The sequence below is a fragment of the Stenella coeruleoalba genome, assembly GCF_951394435.1.
Source record: "Stenella coeruleoalba genome assembly, chromosome: 14".
NCBI lineage: Eukaryota > Metazoa > Chordata > Mammalia > Artiodactyla > Delphinidae > Stenella > Stenella coeruleoalba.
In genome coordinates, this window is record NC_137160.1 from 77,290,473 (window position 1) to 77,313,594 (window position 23,122).

Genomic DNA, 23,122 nt, shown 5'->3' on the forward strand with positions numbered 1-23,122 from the left:
GTGCCTCCCGATACTCAACCCACCACCTAAAATGCGGGCCAGCCCTTCCTTCTCTGGCTGACACGTTCCTCCTCCTCCTTCAAATCTCAGCTTAAGGGTCTTCTCCTCCAGGAAGCCTTCCCTGACCCCATCTTCTCTCTTGATCTCTCCTTGCATATCTCCATAATAGCATCTACCACACCGTCCTAGATGAACTGACATCTGTCTTCTCCAGTTCTTTAAGGCTGAGCAGGTGTCTTCCTGTTCCCATAGTCCAGCAAGGTGCCAGACCCACAGAGACCAGGGTGCACACATGAGTGAAAGGGTTTTCTTTTGGCTTTCCTGGCACATGTTGCAGACACAGATACACACGTGTGAATGGATGTGTGAACGAATGAATGATTGAATGTTCGCTTTACCTTATCTATAGTTCCTTTAATCGAGGCAGTGGGGAGACTTGGTACATGGGTTTGGTGAGGGGGTATTGCAGCAGCTAAGATCTCAGACTCTGGACTCAGGCAACCTGGAGAGATCCTGGCACTTGCCGGTTGGCATGCTCAGGCAAGAGACTTGACCTCCCTGAGCATCAGACCAGGTCAGTATTGAACTGGCTTCACAGGGTTGTTGAGAAGCTCAAAGGAGACAATATCTGCAAAACACTTAGCCATCAGCAGCTCTGACTGAAAGAGAAGTTGGATCTTGTTCACCAGGGAGCCTGAATCGGTAGATGTGGTCACCGGATGACAGGAAAAGAAGTCATCTGCCATTCGCAGCCATCCTCAAATAGGCAGCTCTGACTTTTGTCTTCCATGGTCGACCTCATCTCCTGCGTCAGATGATTGCACAACAAAGTGAAAATTTCTCTGCAATAAGAATATAACTATTGGCAGATGTCACTGAACAGAAATCTGGAAGACAATAAAAATGGGCATTTTCTCGTTGGCCTCCACCTTCTTGCTTCTCTGTAGGAAGACTCCAATTTCAGCCCAGAGAGAGAAGACAGTGGTCCTCAATCACAAAAATCAAGAGAGAAACCAACGCACTGATTGCCTTCCCAATCAAACGCCTTGTTTTCTGCCTTTATGGATATTCCGCCCAAGAATAATTCTTGGCTAAACATGGCATAAATTGTCCCATTGCCTCCACACTTCCACCTCCTTCCAAACCACGGTATCCCAACCAAGTCCTGAATTTCCAAGAAAAGGCAGTTTTGTATCCAGCCTGAGAACTCAGACTACAGAATCAGATTGGAGTTCCAATCCTACCCTTACCAGTTCCTGGCTGTGAGATACTGGACAAGGCTCTTAACCTGTCATAGTTTTATTTTCCTATGCTGTCCAGCAAGGAAAGAACAATGTCTATATGGCAGAGTTTCTGTGAGGACTAAGTGACACTAAGTGGCAGAACTTGGTGAGATTCCATGAAGCGTTGGTTGTTATTATACTCATTGTTTTTAAAAAAAAAAAGAGGATATTTCAATCTTCCCTGGTGGTCCAGTGCTAAAGAATCTGCCTTACAATGCAGGGGATGTGGGTTCGATCCCTGGTCAGGGAACTAAGATCCCACATGCTGCCGGGCAACTAAGCCCACATGCCACAACTACTAAGCTCGTGCGCCTTAACTAGAGCCCACGTGCCGCACACTACAGAGCCCACACGCTCTAGAACCTGCAGGCCACAACCAGAGAGCCCACGTGCCCTGGAGCCTATGCACCACAACTAGAGAGAGAAAACCTGCACACCACAACTAGAGAGGAGTCCACGCGCCCAAAGTAAGAACCCACACACCACAAAGAAAGATCCCACGTGCCACACCTAAGACCCAATGCAGCCAAAAATAAAGTAAATAAATAATAAGTAAATCTTTTTTTAAAAAAGGATATGGAATGGCAAAAATACTTAAAAATTTTATAATATACCCTGCAGACCTGCAAAATCGGGAAGACCCTCACTGCATAAATCATCTCATCATCTCCCGACATGGTAGACTGAAAAATGCCCCCTCATGCCCCCGCCAAGATTTAGAGTCAAATCCCTGGAACCTGGGAATGTGATCTTATTGGAAAAAGGATCTTTGCAGATGTAATTAAGTTAAGCGTCTTGGAATAAGAAGGGACCCTAAGTCCAATTCAAGTGTCCTTAGAAGAGAAGAGAAAGGGGGGAGACATATGAAGGCCACGTGAAGACAGAGGCAGAGATTGGAGAGATGGAGCCACAAGCCAAAGAATGCCGGCAACCACTCAAAAACAAGGAAGGATCCTCCCCTAGAGCCTTCAGAGGGAGCATGGCCCTGCCAACACCTTCATTTCTGGCCTCCCCCCAGAATTGCGAGCAAAGATACTTCTATTGTTTTAAGCACGCAGTTTGTGATCATCTGTTACAGCCGCCCAGAAAACTAACGCATCCTATGGCATCCTTAATGGGGAATGCAATACCTTGCCTCGCAGGGCGTTTCTGAGGATGAAGAAGAGTGATTCTGCAGGTTTCCTGCCTTGAGCTGTTTGGGTAGAGGAGAAGCCAGCATGGGGCCCTTACAGCCTGATCATTGAGAACAGACAGACTTGGGTTCAAATTCCAGCTTCCCTTTTAACCACTGTGCGATCTTGGACAGGTGACTCAACCTCTCTGAACTTTAGTTTCTTCATATATAAAATAGGAGTAGCAATATCCTTATCTCATGTGGTAATGGGATGATTCAGAAAAGACATCTGATGTGCCTAGTATGCAGAAAATGGGATGATGACTCTTGGGGGGAAATCCACCTAGCTTCCATCTAGGCAAGATGCTAATGTGGTTATGGGGTGCGCACAAAGCTGAACGGCATGAGCGGGGTGACCCTGTGGCCGTTCCTGGTTAACATGGCCAGAAGGAAGGGTCTGGCTGTCTCGAGGTGCCTCGTGAGGTGCCCACCCTCAGGCCTCCTGCTTTGTTGTTCCTGCTGAAATCAAAGGGGACACAAAGCCTTGAAAGTCAGCCCTGTGCTCCCAAAGTGTCGCCCTGTGTCTGCCAGGAACCTTCTAAAGGCAGCGACTTCTAAACAAGCAATATTGACTCCACGGCCATTCCTGCTCCTGCTTCCTGAGTAGGTCTGTGTTCAGAAGGCCCCACCATCCATGACCCTCCTACTTACTGCCTAGAAGGGGCACATCCTTTCCACTCAGTTAAAAGGCCATTTCTCCAGTGAGAGCAGGTCATATTTCAAACTGCATTGCCAAGGTATCGGGAGCCAGTAAAAGGGGGCATTTAACACCGTATTTATTTTGACTGGCAAAACAGGTCATGGCTGTAAAAGAAACAGCTCTCGAGAACGAGGCAGCCTCGCCGACTCTGGGCTCACTCTTTCTACCCACACACACACTGTGTAAAGCATTCCAGCGCTGCTGCCAACTTTCCTGGCAGAGCTCTTATTTCTTTACATGTATGTTGCATTCCATCTGTTTAATGCGCTCTCTGTGCCACTCGTGGATTTTGGCAAAGGGCTGGCGAGGTGGCATGGATGCCGAGGCTTGTTCTAAGCAAAACAGGGCATGAGGCGGAGGGAGGTTGGAGGCCGATGAAAGGGTCCCATTTCCCCTTTGGTTCAGGGGGGCCCGGAGTTGCAAAGACAGAAGGGGAATCGCGAGCAGTTTTTCTCCAGATGTGGCTGAATCCTGTGTCTGCCACTGCTGCAGCTCACGCTTCGGGGGATTTGGGGCTGTGCTTTTACAGTTTCTGATACATGGTCAGGAACATTAAAGTGATAGAGAAAGGTAACGGGGGGAAATCGACTCATACTCATGAATCTGGGGTTTCCCTAGAAACCTTCTAAGGCAAAGGCCAGAAAACGCCAACACCTGGATCCGATAGGCTCAAGGCCTAAAGAAAACTGGACTCGATCTTTACATGAGTCTCAAGAACCATTAAGTACTGGGTTGGAGAAGCGGAGGCGACATGCTGTGATTTGGATCCTATTTCATCTACTTGGAAGACAGGAAAGCCAGGTTTATGCACCGCCAAAACATCTGGTGAATTCAGTTAAAAAGAAAATGCGCCACTCCAGTTGGGGGCTGGGGGGTGGAGGTGGGGACAAAACCCTTTAGGAACAGTTGTTGGGTATTGGGTGACCAAGACCATTCTGCCAATTGACTCAAATATTCACTTTTCCATCGGTTCCTGTTGAAGGGTTGAGCTCTTCAGAATGGGGAAACAAAGGCTCTACCACAAAGATTCTAGGGTTAAAAGACACAGAAATGTTCTCACCTTATGAAAAAGTTTGAGTGCACATTTTTTTTTGAGTCCAGCCAAGAGTGTGAACAGAATCCCCCTGTTAAGAAATGGAATTACTCACCTGAATCCGGAGAGATGACACGGTACAGGAAAAAATAAGATACAGCCTCCTAATAAGAAACAGCCACATGTGGAATAAAATTAGTGCAAGTTGTGTAATCCCAGTTGGCCAGTTGTAAGAACAGGGAGGGGAAAGGAGGATGGGAAACATGTTTCAGATGTGATTCAACAGGTCCTGGAGCCCGTCCTGACCCTCTGGGTTGGAATTTCTGACTCCCTTCTCTGCCTTGACTCAGAATAGAAAACCGTATCCTGACCGCGCGTTTCTTTTTATAGAATTAAACTTTCTTGCCAACTTCCTCCAGAGCACAAGATCATCCCTCGTCGGCTCTAAACAATACGCCAATCATCAGATGGAAGTGAGGGGGAGCCACTGACCTGTTTGCACCAAACATAACCCAGGCCCCGAGCAGAAGACAAACAACGGGAACAGAGCTTGGCTTTCGTAGCCGGCCTGGTAAATACAACATGTCCTTACAGGTTGGAAAACCGTCTGGCTCATCTTTGTACTTTCTCTTCTTTCTCCCACTTCTTCTAACTTGGATCTCATCATTCGGCTTTGACGGGGGCCAAGTTCACATTTGCCAGATACCGAGTGGATAATGGATGGTTTGTAAGATTAGTAATAGGCTAGGGATGAGGAGTAAAGCAGCCAAGGGTTTACTGTCTGTGTGCATTGAAATAACTTCTCTTGATCCCGATTTCCCACCCAGCCCTGGGAGGCTGGCCACGTGCTGATGGGAATCAGGGGGGATGGGAACAGAATGCTTTAGTTCCCATCCATTTGTCGCCATATTTGCACTGGCAGCAGGAGCTCCAGGATACCCGCTTGCCCTGGCAAATCGGTTAGCAGGGGTGATTTCATTTCTTGGGTGTAAGATATACTGGGGCTTGGAAGTCCAAAGGGGACGTTAATAGAATGCAAAGTGTTTAGTAGTCCCTCATTAAAAATTGATTTTGTTTTCAACGCTTAGAGGACGGAACAGTGAAGTTGGAAACTGTGCTTGTAATTGGGAGCAGGTCTCCTGCCAGATTCTAACAGCTTCAAGGGATATCCAGTTTTAGGTTTACAATACTACATTCTGGCTCATTGAAATTGCATCTAAACGTTGCCAGAATGTGTCATAAACTACAAAATCTGTACTGAGATATATCGACATAATGGCTCTGTAGCCTTAAGTCAGAGGGCTTGGGGAGCAGCATTTGTTCTCAGCAGGATCATTCTTGCTTTGTCTCCCAGAAGACTTGGGGCACCTGGGACAATTATCATTCATGGGATTCCAACCCTGGTCTGACCAGTTCGCTCAGCTACTTAGGGCACCATGCTAAAGGACTCTAGACACAAAGCATCTTCTTTCAGATCCTCCATTGACCAAGCTCTCTCCTGCCAGAAAATGAGTTGAGCTACTATCTTCTCAGTTCTCCTAAGGATGGTGCTTAGCTAGAAGCACTGACTAGAAGTTAGTTCCTTAAACATCTTGTATGCCTTAAGGCAAGGTTTTTCAACCTCCATGCTGTTGACATCTAGGGTTGGATAATTCTTTGTGGTGAGGGGCTGTGTATTGTGGGACGTTTAGCAGCATCCCTGGCCTCTGCCCACTAGATGCCGGTAGCACCATCCCCCAATTGTGACATCCAAAAAGATCTCCAGAAATTGCCCAAGGTCCCCTGGGAGGCAACATTGCCCCTACAGGAACTACTGCCTTAGGACATTAGGGCATCATCCTCTGGCATGCCCAGCTGAGAACAGTGGGAAGTCAAGGAAAGTGTTTTGTCCATGGCTATGGTCCCATTGTCTAGCACAGCGCTCTGTACATGGCGGACCCTAAATATGCATTTGATGACTGACTGACTGACTGAATGAAAGAAAATAAATGAATGAAAATGAACTCCCAAATCCTGCTTGGCTGGTGGGTGAACAGAACTGCCTTCAAACAGTCTCCAACCTCCGCCCCTCTCTACCCCTCAAAAAACAGTAAAACTTAGTGGGCCAGTTGTCATCCAAGGCACAATTTTTCTAAACGTAGCATTTTCCAAAGTAAATATCCTTTTGAAAAAAAAAAAATGAAGCTTCTCGCTTGAGATCTTTTTTTAAAAGTCTCCAGTGACTAAAATCCTCTTACAGTAAGTACCCAGAGAGTTGCATTTGCTTAAAGAAAAAAAAAATGCCATTTTTAGTCTCAAGTGTAGAAAGTACTTGAAAATCATATACTTTTTTTCTTTTTGCATCTGACTGGGCAAATTATAAAATGGTAGAATTAATTTTTGTTCTAGATTGATTCTAAAACTCCATCTCAGACTGAGGCCTCATGGATAAAGTAACATCAGGAACTTATTTGGAAAAAAAAAAAATCCCTGTAGTTAAAAACACCATGAATTCGAGGAAACAACAGTAGTTGTAGGGTTTGGGAGGGGGGAGGGTTAATCTTATATGATTTCAAGAGGAAAATTGCAAATAAATAAAGATAAATCTGCACCTTGCTCAAAAGCTATGGACTGGGGTTCTATTAAGAAAAAAAGTGAATTCATTCAATTTGCTTGTTTCTACACACTCAGAGACTTGGAGACAAGTTTTCAAACCAAATTGCTACGTAGAAAGCAAAGCTGACCTCTCCCTCTTCTCTTTCAAACTTTGGACAACTGGGATTTGGAGCACTGAAGAGGTTTCTGGAAAAGGATACGGTGGTGGTGACATTCCAGTGCTCTTCTAAGTATTATCCTTCTTTACTTAGTAGAGGCAGAACATCTTCTTTATCTTGTATGCTTACTCTGCAATTAACTGGTAGTGGCTGTATGTGTGTTTTTCGGAAAACAGTGCTATGATCGGTTGGTGATGTCTGCCATAGGCAGAGGAGTGGAGAGTTGTGGTGAAATAGCTGAGTATTTGCCATTTCTGGATACTCATATGGTCTTCTCTATCATAGGTGTTTTAGGAAAAGGAGAACATCAAGGAGAAGGTGCTGCACATCTGAGCGTGATGTGTCTCACTCCATGTCACAGAGACACACCAAGACAATCTTTCAATTCAAGAAAGCTCCCAAGACAGACGTGACATAGAAACGCACTTCTGGGGGACATTTCCCTTCCTCCTCTGGACATGTTGGAAGAGGATACCATATGTGTGACCCCCCGTCTCAGGGTCAGTATGGCCAGGACATGCCGTTTCCCCCCATCCGGTTACCCTACATTCGACTCTGTCACCGTGACACCATATGCTGCCGAAACAACACATCCTCCTTCCTTGGAATAAAAAGGTCTTTTCATAAGACTTATTAAGTCTGAATATTAATCATATTCATCATTATTCAGTCTGCTTGCTGTCCACAATATTTAAATGAAGGGAAATGAAAAAATGGAAAAAGACAAGTTTAGGATTTTCAAGACACTGATGAGTAAGTAATGATGGGGAAGAAAGCAACAGTGACCATAAAAAAAGAGTGAAAAAAAAGAATCCACAAATAGACTCAACTTTCAATATTAGTCTTTATTTCAAAAATAAGGGGAAGGGTGATTAAAGAGATGAATTCACATTTGAATAGAGTCCAAATGACTTAAGAATTATTTGGATTCAAGTATTTCAGTTGGACAAGGAGTGATATTAGAGTTATGTGATACATTAGGGGCTAAAATGAAATGGAAATATCTCTTCCATTTAAAAGCAATTTTCTGGCCTTGGTGGTCCTTGAGAATTTCCTAGGTTGTGAGTGCCAACCACCATCGTCCAGCTTTGTTTTGGACACATGGACTCCTATTTCAGACCCATTCTGTTTGGGGGGGAAATGGAGTTTGTATTCGTGAGAGCTCCTTTTTAAAATCATGTGGCTGTGAGGGAAGGCTTTCCACGAAGAGCTGAGAGATCAGTACTTTTGAATCCAAATTAGAAAGTTTAGGTAATAACGATATAGCAGAATCACATCTGAAGTTGATGCTGGCTTCAGAACCTGCCCCTCCTGGAAGATACCCACATGAGGTCCATCACTGATTAGTGGGGCAAACGTGCAACTGCCGGCTTGGGAAGACAGGAAGCAGGTGGCCCAGCATGTCTCCACCACATCTCAAAAACTGAATGTATGTGATGGGACCCATCAAGCAAGATTTAACTATAAACCCAGCAAATATTTATTCAGCACCTACTTTGCACCAGGCCCCGTACTAAGGACCCTTACATATGGCATCTCATTCATCTCCCCACCCCACCTCAACCTCCAGCCTTGACAAGCAGAACCATCCAGGCAGACTCCTTCATCTCTCCTTCCTAAATGTGGATTTGATAGTTACCTCACAGCAGGGTTTCTCAACCTCAGCACTATTGGCATTTTAGGCTGGATAATTCTTTGTTTTGGGAGATTGTCCTGTGCATTGTAGGACATTTAGCAGCATCCCTGGCCACTACCCACTAGATGCCAATAGCACACCCCATCCTAGTTATGACAACCAAAAACGCCTTCTAGACATTGCCAAACGTTCTCTGGGAGAGCAAAATTGCCCCCAGTTGAGACCCTCTTCCTTAGAGACAGAATGATTTGAATCCTCAGGCAGCTGTAGATAAACATTCCTTTTATTCCCTCCTATGGTCTGACTCAGTGGTTTTCAAACCTTAGTGGTTTATACACAATACCATATATACCCAACTTTATGGGCAGGGCATTTTCAAGGCTAACTTGACTGCATCCTTTTTTGCCCTATGTGCTGACATGAGAACCTAAAACCTCCTTTAAATTTAACACCACTGGTCTCCTGAAGAGCCCTGCAGTGATCACAAAGATCTTTCCAGCACAGAATCTCCCTCATGCCCAGGCCTTTCCCATGAAGCCAAAGGTGACAACTGCCATTATTGAACACTTCCCCTGGTGTCCCACCATCTCACTAAATCCTCACGTCGACACCATGAGGTAGGTACTTTTTCTGCCCCATTTCAAGAGGAGACACTGAGGCTCACACAGGTTAAATAACTTGTCACAAATTACACAGCTAGTAGATGGTGGAACCCACTTGATGCCAAGCTGTATGGCTTTTCAAAAGAAAATATGCACAGCATACACTCAATAACTATTAGTGACTGTTTACTAGTGGGAAACAAATCTGTCTAATTTGATCACGAGCAGTTATTCAAAATTCTTTCGCTGAACGGAAGAAGCCTGATTGGATTGCCCAATCCTCCTAACCTCATGGCTAGCAAGGACAGGGATATTCAGGATATATACGTATATATACCCCAAACTGTGTTTCTCTTCTAAAACACAAAACAGAAGCTACCGAAACATGTATTAACTAACTGTCAAAATAAAATAGATCATTTCCTTTGGAACTATGGGAAGACTGGAGTATTGGCAGGTACTATAAAATAATCACCATCATACTTGTCACATCGTAGTATCATTACACATTTGCTACTACGTTTTCCCACATGGCTGAGTGCTTCTTGAGGTCAGGGACCAACTTACTCATCGTCACTAGACCCTGGTCCCACACTATAATTGTTGAGTTAGTGAATAATACATGAATACACTTTTTAACCTAACACGCATACTTTATCTCCGTTCTCTCAGGAATCGTGGGCGGCATATATTTTCAAGAGCCTCTTTTTCACAGGAAGAGACTGAAGTTGAGAAAGATAAAGTGACCAGTGACGAGGTCACCTTGTGGAAAACTGTGGACTCAAGTCTCAGGCTTTGAACCCCAGATCTCATGCTTTTTTACAATAAGGGCTTCCAAGGTAAAGGTGGGTTGGGAACCCCAGGTGCTGGCATTGCCCCTGACATCTAACGTTTCTGAACTGTCTTACTATGAAGCAAATTAAACATAGGGAAATTGCTTCCTACAAGCCTTTAGTGTTCATGGATTCAGCCTCACATTGCTTGTGGAGAGAAAGAGAGAACAATGTAAGAAGTACAGGTAGTTCTCATAGCAAGCTATGGGATGTGGGCATGTCCGTGGTGACTTTTGGGTGGGACAGGAGGATGGCTGATCCCTTGATTCCCAGTCTCAGGAATTATCAGCCTCTTCTCATATGTGGCCTTTGGCTGCCCTGAGTGGGAGTCCAGTGTTTATAAATGCTTTAAAGTATTTAAGGGTCATCATTTCTCATCCAATCTGACCCGTAGATACAAGGATACTGCTTCTTCTGGTACTAAACCAAAGAATAAGGTGGGATAAACTGGCTGGACAGAACTTACTGTATTGAGAGATGGTCTGTGGATGACCAACGTGGCTGCTTCCTAAGGGATTTTTGAGGGATGTGTGTGACTATCACCAAATATGCCAATTTCTGATCCCAAGATATACCTGAGAATTATTGGGAAAACATCAAAACCAGACCTTACGCAAGAGATCTATGAAGACATAAAACAAGAAAGAAAGAAAACTTTGATATTTTTTTGAGTGCTAGGCATTGTTCTATGAAGTTTATATATACTAACTCATTTAATCATCAAACATGCCTATTTGGTAGGTACTATCATTATTATTCCCATTTCACAGATGAAAAACTGAGGTATGGAGAGATTCCATAATTTGAGCAAGAACTTAGCTAGGAAGTGACAGAACCAGTATTTGAACCCCAAGAGACTGGGCCATCTACACTAAACCACATTCCTTTCTCCCCAGCTAGGCAGTGATCCCCAGGAGACTTAGATTAGAGTTCTTCATCTTTCTGTTTCCCCCAAACCTGACCCTAAGAATTCAATAAAGCTTGTTTTGACGTGAATCAACCTCTTAGATTGTTGACTGTCCTTTAAAACATTTTGACAAGGCAAAAAGAACAATTACGCAGGAGCTCAACATTTCAAGCAATCTATAGCTTGGTAAACACACCAAAAGGAGTGGAAACAGGGTGGTGAAATGAAATATAAATAGCCTTACCATTATCTGCAGAGCACATTATAATGCATAACAGTGGCTGGTCTGCTCTCTATAGAAAACACAACCTCTTTGCAATGTTTTGTTTGTGTTACTGTTTCTGTTAGTGTGAAAGGATTACAAATAAAGAGTTAAATATTTTAGTGAGAATTCTATTAATTGGGCCAGGAGTTGAATGTGGGCCTATATTTGTCCTAACTCTGAAAAATGCATTGCAAAGCCCAATCGTGTATGCAAGGTAGCAGGGGAAAGGCTTAGCCTACTCAAGACAGCTGTTTTCAAGCAAGTTGACAACCACTTTGCCAGGGTTCCTTTAATGAGCTAATTGCAAAAGGCTCTTAGGTGTTCACTGCAGCCAGTCCTGGAGGAGCTCTACTTAAGAAACACTGAATGAGTCATTAGCACCTGAAATACTAAACACTATAGACTCTTAGAACTTAAAATGAAATGAATGTATCTGCCACTTCAGACTGATCTTCTGGAGCGGTCAGGACTTTTTCAATTGCAAGCAGCAGAAAACCAACTCAAATTGGCTTAAACAGAAAGGAATGTTTGTTAGCATTAGGCAGGGCTGAATCCCTGTGCTTAAAGGATGTCAGCAGGAATCTGACTTTGTCGTTTCCTGGCTTTTCTTCCTTTGTGTTTGCTCCATTCTCAAGCAGGCTTCCCCTAAATGATGTTAAAGCCATTCCTGGCAGTTCCAGCTTTACATTCTACCAGCTTAGCATCCCAGTGGAAAGACAGCACTCTTGTTATCAATACTTCCACCAAAAAAATCACAGGGCTAAGATTCTTTGGCTCTTATTGGCCCAGCTTGGGTCACATGTCCGTCCCTGAGCCAATCCCAGTGGCCAGAACAACACTGTATTCTTATTAGTCAGGACTGGATCAGCCTACCTCTAAAGCCAAGACATGGTCAGGCCCACTTGGAGCCACAAGGATCAAGGGAGACAGGAGCATTTTCCCAGAGAAGTATCCAAATTCTGATTCCAGACAATGGGGGCAGGGGTACAGAGAGGGTGGGTGGTGGGCAGGCAAAACCAATGAATGTCCTTGGAAACTTCTCTCTAAATTATCTCCAACAAGCAAGGTGTTATCAAGCAGGGAAACTTTACAAGCATAATTTAGATATTTGCTTAGATATCTGACGTTTAAAATGTGACCTGTATTGGCTGCAACATTTTAGAAATGGTTTTCTGCAAATTGCACTCACCCACATGACTTGAAGTTTGGGGGGGTTTCTTTCTATCTTTCTTTCTTTCTTTTTTTTTTTTTTTTCCTAATTCTTGGAACTAGTCCTTAAAAAAAGAGGAACAGAAATGCCACAGAATGATTCAAAACAGACAACTCTGAGAGCAGACAGAGATGGCAAATTAACACACTGTTGACATTCCTCTGGTCCTGATGACACTTCTTATGTTGAATAATATTCTCAGGGTTCCTTTCTGCCTCTCCATTTTTATGTTATCGACTTTGCTCCTAATTACAAAAGCAATATCGACCTAATTCAGAAAGAATTGAACACATCCAGAAAGCACCACAGTGAGCATACTCACACATATACACCATTTTAGTTAGAAATACCATCATCCACCATTTTAGTTAGAAATATCTATTTAATGAGTACCTTGCCCTAGGTATAGTCCAGGAACCATCCTAGCCCCATTTCACAGATGAGGAAACTGAGGCTTACAGCATTCCAGCTGATAAGTAGAACTGGAAACTGAATCTGATCTCCAAGCCTTCATCCTTATCCCCTCTATTACTCCTCCACTCTATCCTATTACCCAAAGAGTTCCAAAATTAACCTTACAAAAAGGACATAGTGTTCATAATGTTTTATGGCCTGCTTTTTCATATACCACTTTTGCCCATGTTATTTAATATGCTTCTATGCAATTTTTTTGGACTGATTGAATCTGTCATATGGATGTGCCATAATTTACTCAACTAATTGCGGATTATTGGACACTTAGGTTACTTCTAATTTTTCAGGATTATATTAAATGTTAGAGTGAGCCACCTCGGAGGAACTTTTTCAAATACATCTCTGATTACGTCCTTAGGATAAATTCCTATAATTGTTGGATCAAAGGGATTGGGTATTTTTAGTGTTTTAGTGTATTGCCAAGTTGCTCTTCAGGAAGGCAGGCCCAGTGTACAATCCCACAGCAACACATGAGTTTCTGTTTTTCCACTCTGTCCCATTATGCCTCTTCCTCAGAGATTACTAGTCCTTAGCTAATTGTGCCTCCCACCCCCTGTAATGGGGAGTGGGGACCTTTTCAAAGTATAAATTGTTTAATAGTATTCAAATGGTTTAATGAAAATGCAGCAGTAAAAATCTGTCAGTAACAATTTGCATCCCTATCATCATTACTGCTTGCGCTGGGAGAGTTCATAACCCATTTTCCCCCAGCCTGTGGGGCTGGATCCACAGTCTTGGCACAGGACTCTGGCCAATACCATTAAGGTAACTCTGGTTACGAGTCAGGAGTTACGCGCTGGCTTCAGTAAAGGAGGAGATGAGGCTGACCTGCTACAATGATCCTAGCTTATGACTGTGAGCGTTATGCTGACATGGCGCCCATCCACCCAACTTCCCTTTGTATGGAAACAGCCATGCTTTGAGGAGCCACTGTCGGCTATTTTGTGTCCCATGGTGGGTCCTGTAATGTAGGCTGTAGCCCAAGATTCCACGGCTCTATGTCAAGCCCAGGCTTGGAACATCAGAGTAGGTGCTCAGTATGTGTTTGTTGTTGAATGAATGAATGGATTTGCTTACAACGGATCTCTTTTTATACTGTGTTCAGTACTCCTTCCTCCTTTTTCTGGTAGCAGCACCCCCAATGGGTAATTCTAAAATGTAGTTTTAGCAGGAGGAAGGTAGATTCCACTTTGTATGAGTTGGTGCTGTCCCCTAGACCCACCTGAACTGGGAGGTAAAGTATAAACACTTCAGCCCTTTGGGCCTCTCCATGGTGTGAGGCCAACATTCTTTTTCTTCTTCTACACACTCCTCCTTGGCTTATTCCCATTTCCAGGTTGTGCCCTGTACTTTCCATCCTTTGTGTGTTTACTCTATTTCTCAAGTCCAGCATGTTCCTCCCTCTGTCCCTCCCTATGGAAATCCTACAAGCCCGTCACGAAGGCCACCTTTTCCAGGAACCCTTTCCTGATCTGCCTTATTTTATTTTCTTCAAAGCACCGGTCAGGACCTAAGGCTCCCTTACTTGTTTATGTGATTATGGTCTGTCTTCCCTACCATGAGGCTCCTGGGGTGAGATCTTGTCTGTCTTGTTCACAGCTGCATCCCCAGCTCCTAGAACAGAGCCTCAGATATTGTAGGGGCTCAAAAAACCTGTCTCAACTGACCCAGTCTTGGGGATGTCACGTAAGCAAGGCCAGTGAAAGATTTCACCCAGGAGTTGGGTGCCTGCCCAGTCATCTGGTGGTCATTGGTCATTGCTGAGGGCTGCAGGTCTGCTTTGGTCCACCCTCTTCCTGGGACCCAGGGGCTCATCTCTTCTTTAATTCCAGAACTACCCTACAACCTTCTAATCAATTATTTCTTGTCCATGTGACTGTTTCTGCTCCTCCATCACAGAACCCTAACCATATACTGATCTTCATAACTGAGGCTCATTTGCAGAGGAGGAAACTGAGGCATGGGCTTGCCCCACATCCCAGAGCCAGTATCACTTGTGGGCTTTGAGGAGCTTTTCCTGAGTTCCTGTTGAGCTTGGCTGGTCAATAGCCAACTCAGAACAAGACGCAGCCCTTTTACTCTGTTTTCCAAGTGCCCACCCTTTTGTTGGCAGCCTGACCTCCACCTGGTAGTACGGAAGTGAGTGTAATCCTTGGGAAGCAAAGGACCAGGTAGGAGGTGCTGCATGCCATCTGGAAAGGTGAGGACTGAATTTGTTCCTTGGTGGCTTCCATAACTGAAGGAGACACAAAACCAAGCCCCTCTCTTCTTGGGCTTGGGTTCCTCCTGGCTCCTACACCTATCTATCGAGGTCCATTTGATGTTCTGGGTCCACATGCCCTTAGCCCCCTTCCATGCTCCTGTCAACTCTGATTGGACTCTACAGAATTTATGACACAATGTTGTGATGATTTCTTGACCTGCCATCCGTCAAGACTCATGTCTTAGCATCATTCATTTATCAAATATTTATTGAGCACCTACTACGCATGGCCTCGTTCTGGAAAGTTGGGATATATCAGATTCCTGCCCTTGTCAAGCTTACAGCAGGAGGAATAAATAATAAGTAACAGATCATAATAAATGAGCAAATAATCTAGTATATTAAAAGGTTATAAATCCTCTAGGAGAAAAAGTCGGACAAGGTAAGGAGATTAGGAAGAAGTAGAGGGGCAGGTTACAGTTTTAAACAGATTATAGGCATTCCTTGAGATGTTGTGGGTTCAGTTCCAGTCCACCACAATAAAGCAAATACTGCAATAAAGCGAGTCACATGAATTTTTTGGTTTCCCAGTGCATATAAAAGTTATGTTTACACTATACTGTAGTCTATTAAGTATTCAATAGCATGATGTCAAAAAACAATGCACATTCCTTAATTTAAGAATACTTTAGGGCTTCCCTGGTGGCACAGTGGTTGAGAGTCTGCCTGCCGATGCAGGGGACATGGGTTTGTGCCCCGGTCTGGGAAGATCCCACACGCCGTGGAGCGGCTGGGCCCGTGAGCCATGGCCACTCAGCTTGCACGTCCGGAGCCTGTGCTCCGCAACGGGAGAGGCCACAACAGTGAGAGGCCCGCATACCGCAAAAAAAAAAAGAATATTTTACTGCTAAAAAATGATAACAATCATTTGAGCCTTCCGTGAGTCGTGATCTTTTTGCCAGAGTCACATAAAAGATCCCTGGTCACAGATCACCATCACACACACAGTGATGAAAATGTCTGAAGTATTGTGAGAATTATCCAAATGTGACACAGAGACATGAAGTGAGCCAAAGCTATTGGGAAAAATGGCGACTACAGACTTGCTTGAGGCAGAGTTGCCACAAACCTTGAATTTGTTAAAAAAAAAAAAATGCAGTATCTGTGCAGCACAATAAAGCAAAGCACAGTGAATGAGGTCTACCTGTACTCAGCCAGCAGTGGCCTCACTAAGGAGAAACTGGAGGAAAGAACAGCTGCTGCGCCACACGGGTGCCTGGAGTAAGGGTGTTGCGGGCCCATAAGTGCAATGTCCCTAAGTGAAGAGCTTTAGAATCCCGCAGATCCGGGTTCCAATTGCTAATGCTCTACTTTCTGTCTGTGTGAGCTTGGGAAAGTTAATTAACCTCTCTGAGCCTCAGTTTCCTTATATGGGAAACGGATAAAAATTAGATAATACCCACAAAGCAGGTGGAACAGAGCTAATACTCAGTAAGTGTTAAAAACAGGCCCTGCCCAATCCCAGAGATACGGGAAATAACTACAGGGAAGTCCGAGGTAGCAGCGGGCAGTAAAGCGTGATGATTAAGAGCATCAGCTGTCATTTAGTAGCCCTGTGACCTTGGGCTAGTTTATGTAACCTCAGTCTCCTCGCTTTTAAGTGGGATAATAATAGCAACGACATCAGACAGTCATTGTGAGGAATCAGTGAGCGAATCCTGGAACGTGCTCAGGAGGTGGGCTTGGCTCTGAAGAAGCACTCAATGAATGGCAGCTAATTTTTGGCCAAAACCATGGGGAGAGAGGCTTTCTTTTCTCCGTAGGGTTGCTAAACTGGTAGGATGTGAGCCGGGAGCTGCTGGGGGCCAGCTGTGGGAGGTCCCGCCTGCAAAGGAAGCCAACCCAGAGAAGGCAGAGCTGAGAGGTGGACAGAAAGTGACGACTTTTTAAAAAATGTAACTTTAAAAATGACCCCCCACCCCCAAATTAACCCAAAAAACTTACTACCAGGGGCTTGCACCATACACGCATTTAACTTATGCAAATCCAATTCTACGCCCTCGCCTTGGTGATGTGGAAGTGAGTGCAGTCCTCAGGAAGCAAAGGGCCAGGTACGAGGTGCTGGGTGCCCGCTGGAAAGGTGAGGACTGAATTTGTCCCTCAGTGGCTTCCGTAGCCGAGGGAGGCTCCAAGCCAAACCCCTCCCTTCTGCCCTCTGGTTCCCAACCATCCCAATGTTCAGCACCTTCGGATGCCCTTTTTAAAACCTCTCAAGATCTCACCGACCTGCTCATGAAACAATTGCTTGAAAGAAGTGATAACAACAGAAAGCCACTATGAATTATTCTCTGCTTTTAAAGGAATTTTTTTTTTCATTTCACTAGTGCTGAAAATCTAGTCATATGTCTTTGTGTGGGAGGTATTGTGTATTCATTCTATGGACAACTCCAGCTGCACTTCGGAGGTGCAGGCCCTCGCTGTGACTCTGGAGCCCACCCCCCCAGACTCTGCCGCCTGGAGGTCACAATGGAGCCGTTCTCAGTTTGTGGCCTGCAGCCCACTGAGAGGGTCTGCCGCTGCCTCCTGAAGGCCATGACCTGGTCCCGAAAGGCCATCTCTTCTTCTAGTTCTTCCGAGAAAGTAACAAGGACATCCATGGATTGCCAGCTTTAGGAATGACTAAGTGCCACTTTCTAGGAAACTACTAACTGAGTTACTACAATTTACTACTCCTAACTAAAATTAGTCTGTTACTAGGCTTTACTAAGAACTCAGCTGCAGCGTTCTTCTTGGAAGCCTGGCCCCTGCTCCATGTTTGCCAACATTGTAAAACTCCTACTGCACAAATCAGAAAGTGGGAACTGGTGATGGAGACGGGATGAAGGGTCTTTGGCCATGCCTAAGTGAGCCAAAGGTCAGAAGAACTTGAGAGCCACTCTTCCAGGATCTGCAAATTCAGAAAGCCCCTCTCTGGGGTGCTTTAGTGCTCCCACAACACATTTCAGTAGCCCTGACATTTCCAGCTGCTCCTACATCATACTGACTACACACATTTAAACCAGGAGTTACCCATACAACACGTTTTAGGCAACAAGTATCCATAAATAACATGAAAATTCCAGTTCTGACCTCCAGATACCTAAGACCTCCTTCATACATTTAATAAATACTCATTAAGACTTTAAAACGTATAAGGCATGTGTTAGTTCTGGGGCATTACAGGGATAATTGTCTGTCACATTCCCTGTCTGCATTAAGCTTACAGTCTGGTGTCAGAAAAAGACATGACGCAAGTGAACGGCAAAGCAGTTATACAATTCTAGGGGCTTAAAATACTAAACGAGGTATTGAAGTAGAGAATAGCAGGGGAGGCCCTATTTAAACACCGCGTGTCGAGGAAGCTGTTATCAGCCAGGCTTCTGTGGTTGCAGGCAACAGAAAATGATGCTGGAATTTGGTTGGAAGGATGTGAGGTGGCTCACAGAAGCAATGGAAAAACTAGACAAGGTGCAGGAAGAACAGGAACCAGGGAAATGCTGGGGATCTAGGGTGCAAGAGGAATGGAGTGTCTTAAATGTCTCATAGACAGGATTTATCAGGGCTGACTATTTCCCATTTCTGGTTCATTTGAGTCAAGGGCCCCTCCCTTGCTGGAGAAGTAGTGAAAGGGCAGGACACCTTGACTGACAGTTGTTCCAAGACCACATGGAACAGGGGGAGGGAAATAGGGGTTCTATGGCAGATCCCATTGGCTGGCCAGACCAATATACGTCTCCACCTCCTTCCCTTCTGCGTGTTTCCACTGTCAAAGGTAATGCAAGCTACTTCCTTGCCTTCCCAGCCTCCCTTGCAGGAAGGGGTGGCCACATAACACAGGTCTGGCCAATGAAACAAGCTGCTGGGGGTCAGGTAGAGGGTTCTGGAAAAGCTTTTGTTTCGGAATAAAAAGGGACAGAAGTTGCCAGTACCACCACTTCCCACTTCTTCCTGGTTGGAATGTAGAAAAAAAGCTTGGAATGGCAGCCATTAGCCTTCTTAACAACCATGAGAGAAAGCCCAAGAGGATTACAGACATACTGGTCTGGATATTGCTGTGTCGCCAAACAAACTCTGGAATCACCTGAGACCTTGTTTTGTGAGAAAAATAAACCACTTTTTTTTTTTTTTTTGCGGTATGCAGGCCTCTCACTGTTGTGGCCTCTCCCGTTGCGGAGCACAGGCTCTGGACGCACAGGCTCAGCGGCCATGGCTCACGGGCCCAGCCGCTCCGCTGCATGTGGGATCCTCCCGGACTGGGGCACGAACCCGTGTCTCCTGCATCAGCAGGTGGACTCTCAACCACTGCACCACCAGGGAAGCCCCTAAACCACTTTTTTTAAGCTATTGTTTGCCAGGCATTCTCCTGTTACTTGCAGCCAACTATATTTTCAGAAAATTGTGGTAGATTGTATCACTGTTCCCAACCATTTGCTCCCTTCCCTATAGCAAGATTATACATCCCTGTCCACTGCCACATGAATTGCAGTCCCTCCCAGAGGTGTTCTATCCTTCCCCATCCTGACAGACTTGGACATGTGACTTATTTTGGCCAATGGAATGTCAGCAGATAAGACTGTCTTTCACATGCCAAATCCAAACTAAAAGCTTTAAGAGAGATTGTGCATTTCAGTTGTTACCTGCTGTTTCTGTCAACCGCAAGGCAACTTGTCCCAAATGCAGGCTGCTCCTTCAGCCTCTGTCCCAGAATGAGAGATGCATGGAGCTGAGCTGCAGCAGCTGAAATGGGCCAAACCTGAAATAAATCTTTGTTGTTGTAAGCCACAAAATTTGGGGCTGTTTGTTACTGCAACAAAACTGACCAATACACTGAAAATGATGCTGGTACCCCAAAATTGGTATGGATGTTGGGCAGGCAAAATTAATGGGTATCAACTATTGAAAACCTTGCTGAGAAAGTGACCAAAAATGCTGAGGCCTAAAGCTTGCAAAGTAATCAGCCAAAGAATCAGGTGAAGTGTTCTAGGTCCGAGAATCACATGCTCAAAGATCTGAGGTAGGAAAGCAACTGGCAGTTTTTAGGAATTGAAAGAAGGTCAGCATGGCTGGAACATCCTCATTCTTATTACTTACTCTGTTTCCATTTTCTCTATTTTCAAGCTTTTAGCTTGGACTCATGTTTCTGGTGCCACTCTCATGTCCTTGGACTTGCTGACCCAACTCAGATTCACTCTCCTTGACCATCCACTTCTCTAAGGACTCAGCTTTCAGTTGTCTCTGGCTCATCCCACTCTTAGTTACTTGGAATATCATACTTGCCCATTCCAGTTCTGACCCCATGAACAAAACCCCAGCCTGAACCCAGTGGAGAACCTCTGAAAACACAAGGCCAGGCATCAGACAAGGTGGACTTTCTCCCCATCTCACTACCCAGGCTCATTTTGTGGAGCTCCAATTCAGCACCAGGGAAGGAGAAATCCTTCCACATATCTCTTAATTAGTGGCCACACACAGCTCGTTAAGCTTAATTAATGAGCCTTTATCAACTTATTTCTGATGCCTTGGTGTAAAGTTGAATTCTATGTGCAGGCTGGGAAAACAGATGGGTGGGTGTGTCTGCATGGTTCTCAGCCTTAAGTTGAATTCCTGGTGGGCACTCATTGGATCTTCAGTTTAAAACAGTCAAAATCCCAAGCTTATTAAACTGAATGAAAAATCTGCTCCTAAATCCTATGAAACTGATTTGTTTTAAGATACCTGCCTGCCCAGAGGTCCCATTGCTGAGGTCCTGCCTCCACCCTGCCCTGGAATGCTTCCCAGTGGCTTTCTGTTTCTCAGGAGGCTTCTCAGTTCTTTATTGATTCCTGAGAGAATTGTGTCTTTACAATAAATCTTGTATTGCTCGGGGGAGACTGAGTGGGTCTCTGTTTCTTACGTTCAGACTAGACCACCTGCTTTCAATTTTGCCCTCAGTTGTGTTATCCAGTAGAGCCCAGAGTGTCATTATCTGGAGAAGTGCTGTCTGCCCACCCTAAGCTGATCCCTTGGGAGAGTGTTCAGATTGAAGCTGGCTTTTTATCATGGTGGAGTCAAGGTAAGCCTAGTAGAGAAGAGCTGAGGAAGGATAGGGAAGTGGAGACATGAAATGGAAACATGGCAATGGAGGCTGCTGGATGGATGGAAGAGGCTGGCAGTGCTTCTAGAATTCAGAAACTGGGGTGACTGGGAGCCCAACTTCAGCCTTGCAAACATGTTTGTTTGGACTGGAACTATGATTTTCAAACATTTGAGTGTAAATGCTTTGGGATAGGAAAGCACTTTTGTTCACCATAGTCCTCACCACTCCCTATAATCTTCCATCCAATGCTTCCTTCCCTTGTCTGGCTTCTGCAGCCAGCTGAGATTACCATCTGTGCTTTATGTAAAAAAAAAAATCTGGTAAGAAAGGGTTAGAAGGACTCTATCATTAAGTTCAACCCTGACTTCACACTTGAAATCTTTCTACCAGAGTCCCTCCCACCTTATCAACCTCTGTTCATCATTTTCATGCATCTAACGTGCTAAAGAGTTAGATGCAAACCTGCATTGAAAGCAAAAGGAGCATCTCACATTGTTTTGGACTCAAGCACAGATGGAGAACTAATACTTCTCACCAGTTGCTGAAGCTCGAGGAGGAAAATAACCTCAGGTGTTCCCTTTGGAAGGGAGTAGGTTCTCAGTGGGAATCATTTCTGCCTCTGGGACCACCTGACTTCTCATGGGAGGAAAAGCCAAAAAGTGCTTCTCTAAAGAGCGGGCAAAAGAAAATACACTTTGGGACTGCCATGATGGGGAAGCCTGGTCCAGGGACAGTGCAGAGGGCCGGGGGCAATGCGTCCAAGGCTGGTAAGAGACTCTTCAGCTGCATTCCCCAGCTCAGCCTGAACTTTCGACCCCATTGTCTACTCTAATTACTGGAACCAGCAGGATTAATTCCTCGACCTACTTTCCAGTCCTTTTTGCTGCCACAGAGGGATAAGGCCTCACTGGGTTTCTCTCTGTCATTTTAATGCGGCAGAACTCACTGAGAAGTTACATGCAAACTCAAATTTGAACCAGAGGAGCATCTCATCTCTTGAACTGAAGAAAGGGCTCGGGATAGCTCCTTTTCAGCTGATTCTAACGTTGGGCTTCTCTAAAGTTACTCAACAAAGAGCAATCAAACACATGCAAAAAATCCCCTACTTTGAGAACAATGGGATATGGAGATAAAAACAAGGTATCATTTTATATCTACTAAATTAGCATAAGATTTAACCTGATAATAACAAGTTTTGGTGAGGTTGTAAGAAACCTATATGTTCACAAGTTGCTGGTTGGCACAGTTTTACAATACGGCAATATATACCAGGGGCCTTTAAAAACAGTGCTGTCCATTGATCCAGTAATCTCATTCCTGGGAAGTTATCCAAAGGAAGTGGTTCAAAAGAAGGAAAAAGCTGTATACATAGAGACCTTCCCGGCAGCACAGAGACAGGGGTGGCAAAATAACCTGTAGGCTGGCAAATCTACGGACAAAGTTCAGCCAGAGACCTGTTTTTATATGGCCAACAAGCTAAAAAAAAATTTTTTTAAAGCATTCTGAAAAGATTGTTAAAACAAGCAAGCAGACAAAGGATATGTGAAGTGCAGACCCTGGAGGAAGAGAAAACTGGATGAAGACTGTAAAACAACACGGGGAAATGTTTATAATAAGCTTGGCAAAATATAAATGGAGTGCTTGCTATGATATCAACCATGTAAAAATATGTCATGCCATACAGAGGGGAAGATAAGGCAAAAAATGAAACCTGTTGCTCGGGAGTAATTTTAAATGATTTATTTTTCTTAAAAGAATTCCTTCTTATTGGAAACAGCCCAGATGCTCAAGGGCAGGGGGTTTATTGTGTAAATGCTGTGTCCTTATGATGGAGTACTATGCAGCCATCAAGAATGGATGCTGTGGGCCTGTACTTACTGAGATGGAAAGACACCCATGACATATGTCAAGTGAGAAGGCACGTTACACAGCAG

The 23,122-nt window shown here is 44.6% G+C and overlaps 1 protein-coding gene across 2 annotated transcripts in view; it reads right to left on the bottom strand.

The window, feature by feature from the left end:
- Window positions 1-435: 435 nt before the first annotated feature.
- SPRING1 (SREBF pathway regulator in golgi 1) overlaps window positions 436-23,122 on the bottom strand; it is a 312,066-nt gene continuing 289,379 nt past the window's right edge. The window contains exons 7-8 of one of the 2 annotated variants that reach the window (XM_079942829.1): window positions 4,306-4,354; window positions 436-887 (exon numbers count right to left, since the gene is read on the bottom strand). In XM_079942829.1, the coding sequence (XP_079798955.1) occupies window positions 811-887; window positions 4,306-4,354 (126 nt within the window). In that variant the 3' untranslated portion in view covers window positions 436-810. The remainder of the gene's footprint in view (window positions 888-4,305; window positions 4,355-23,122) is intronic. The other variant, XM_079942831.1, reaches the window with a different exon arrangement.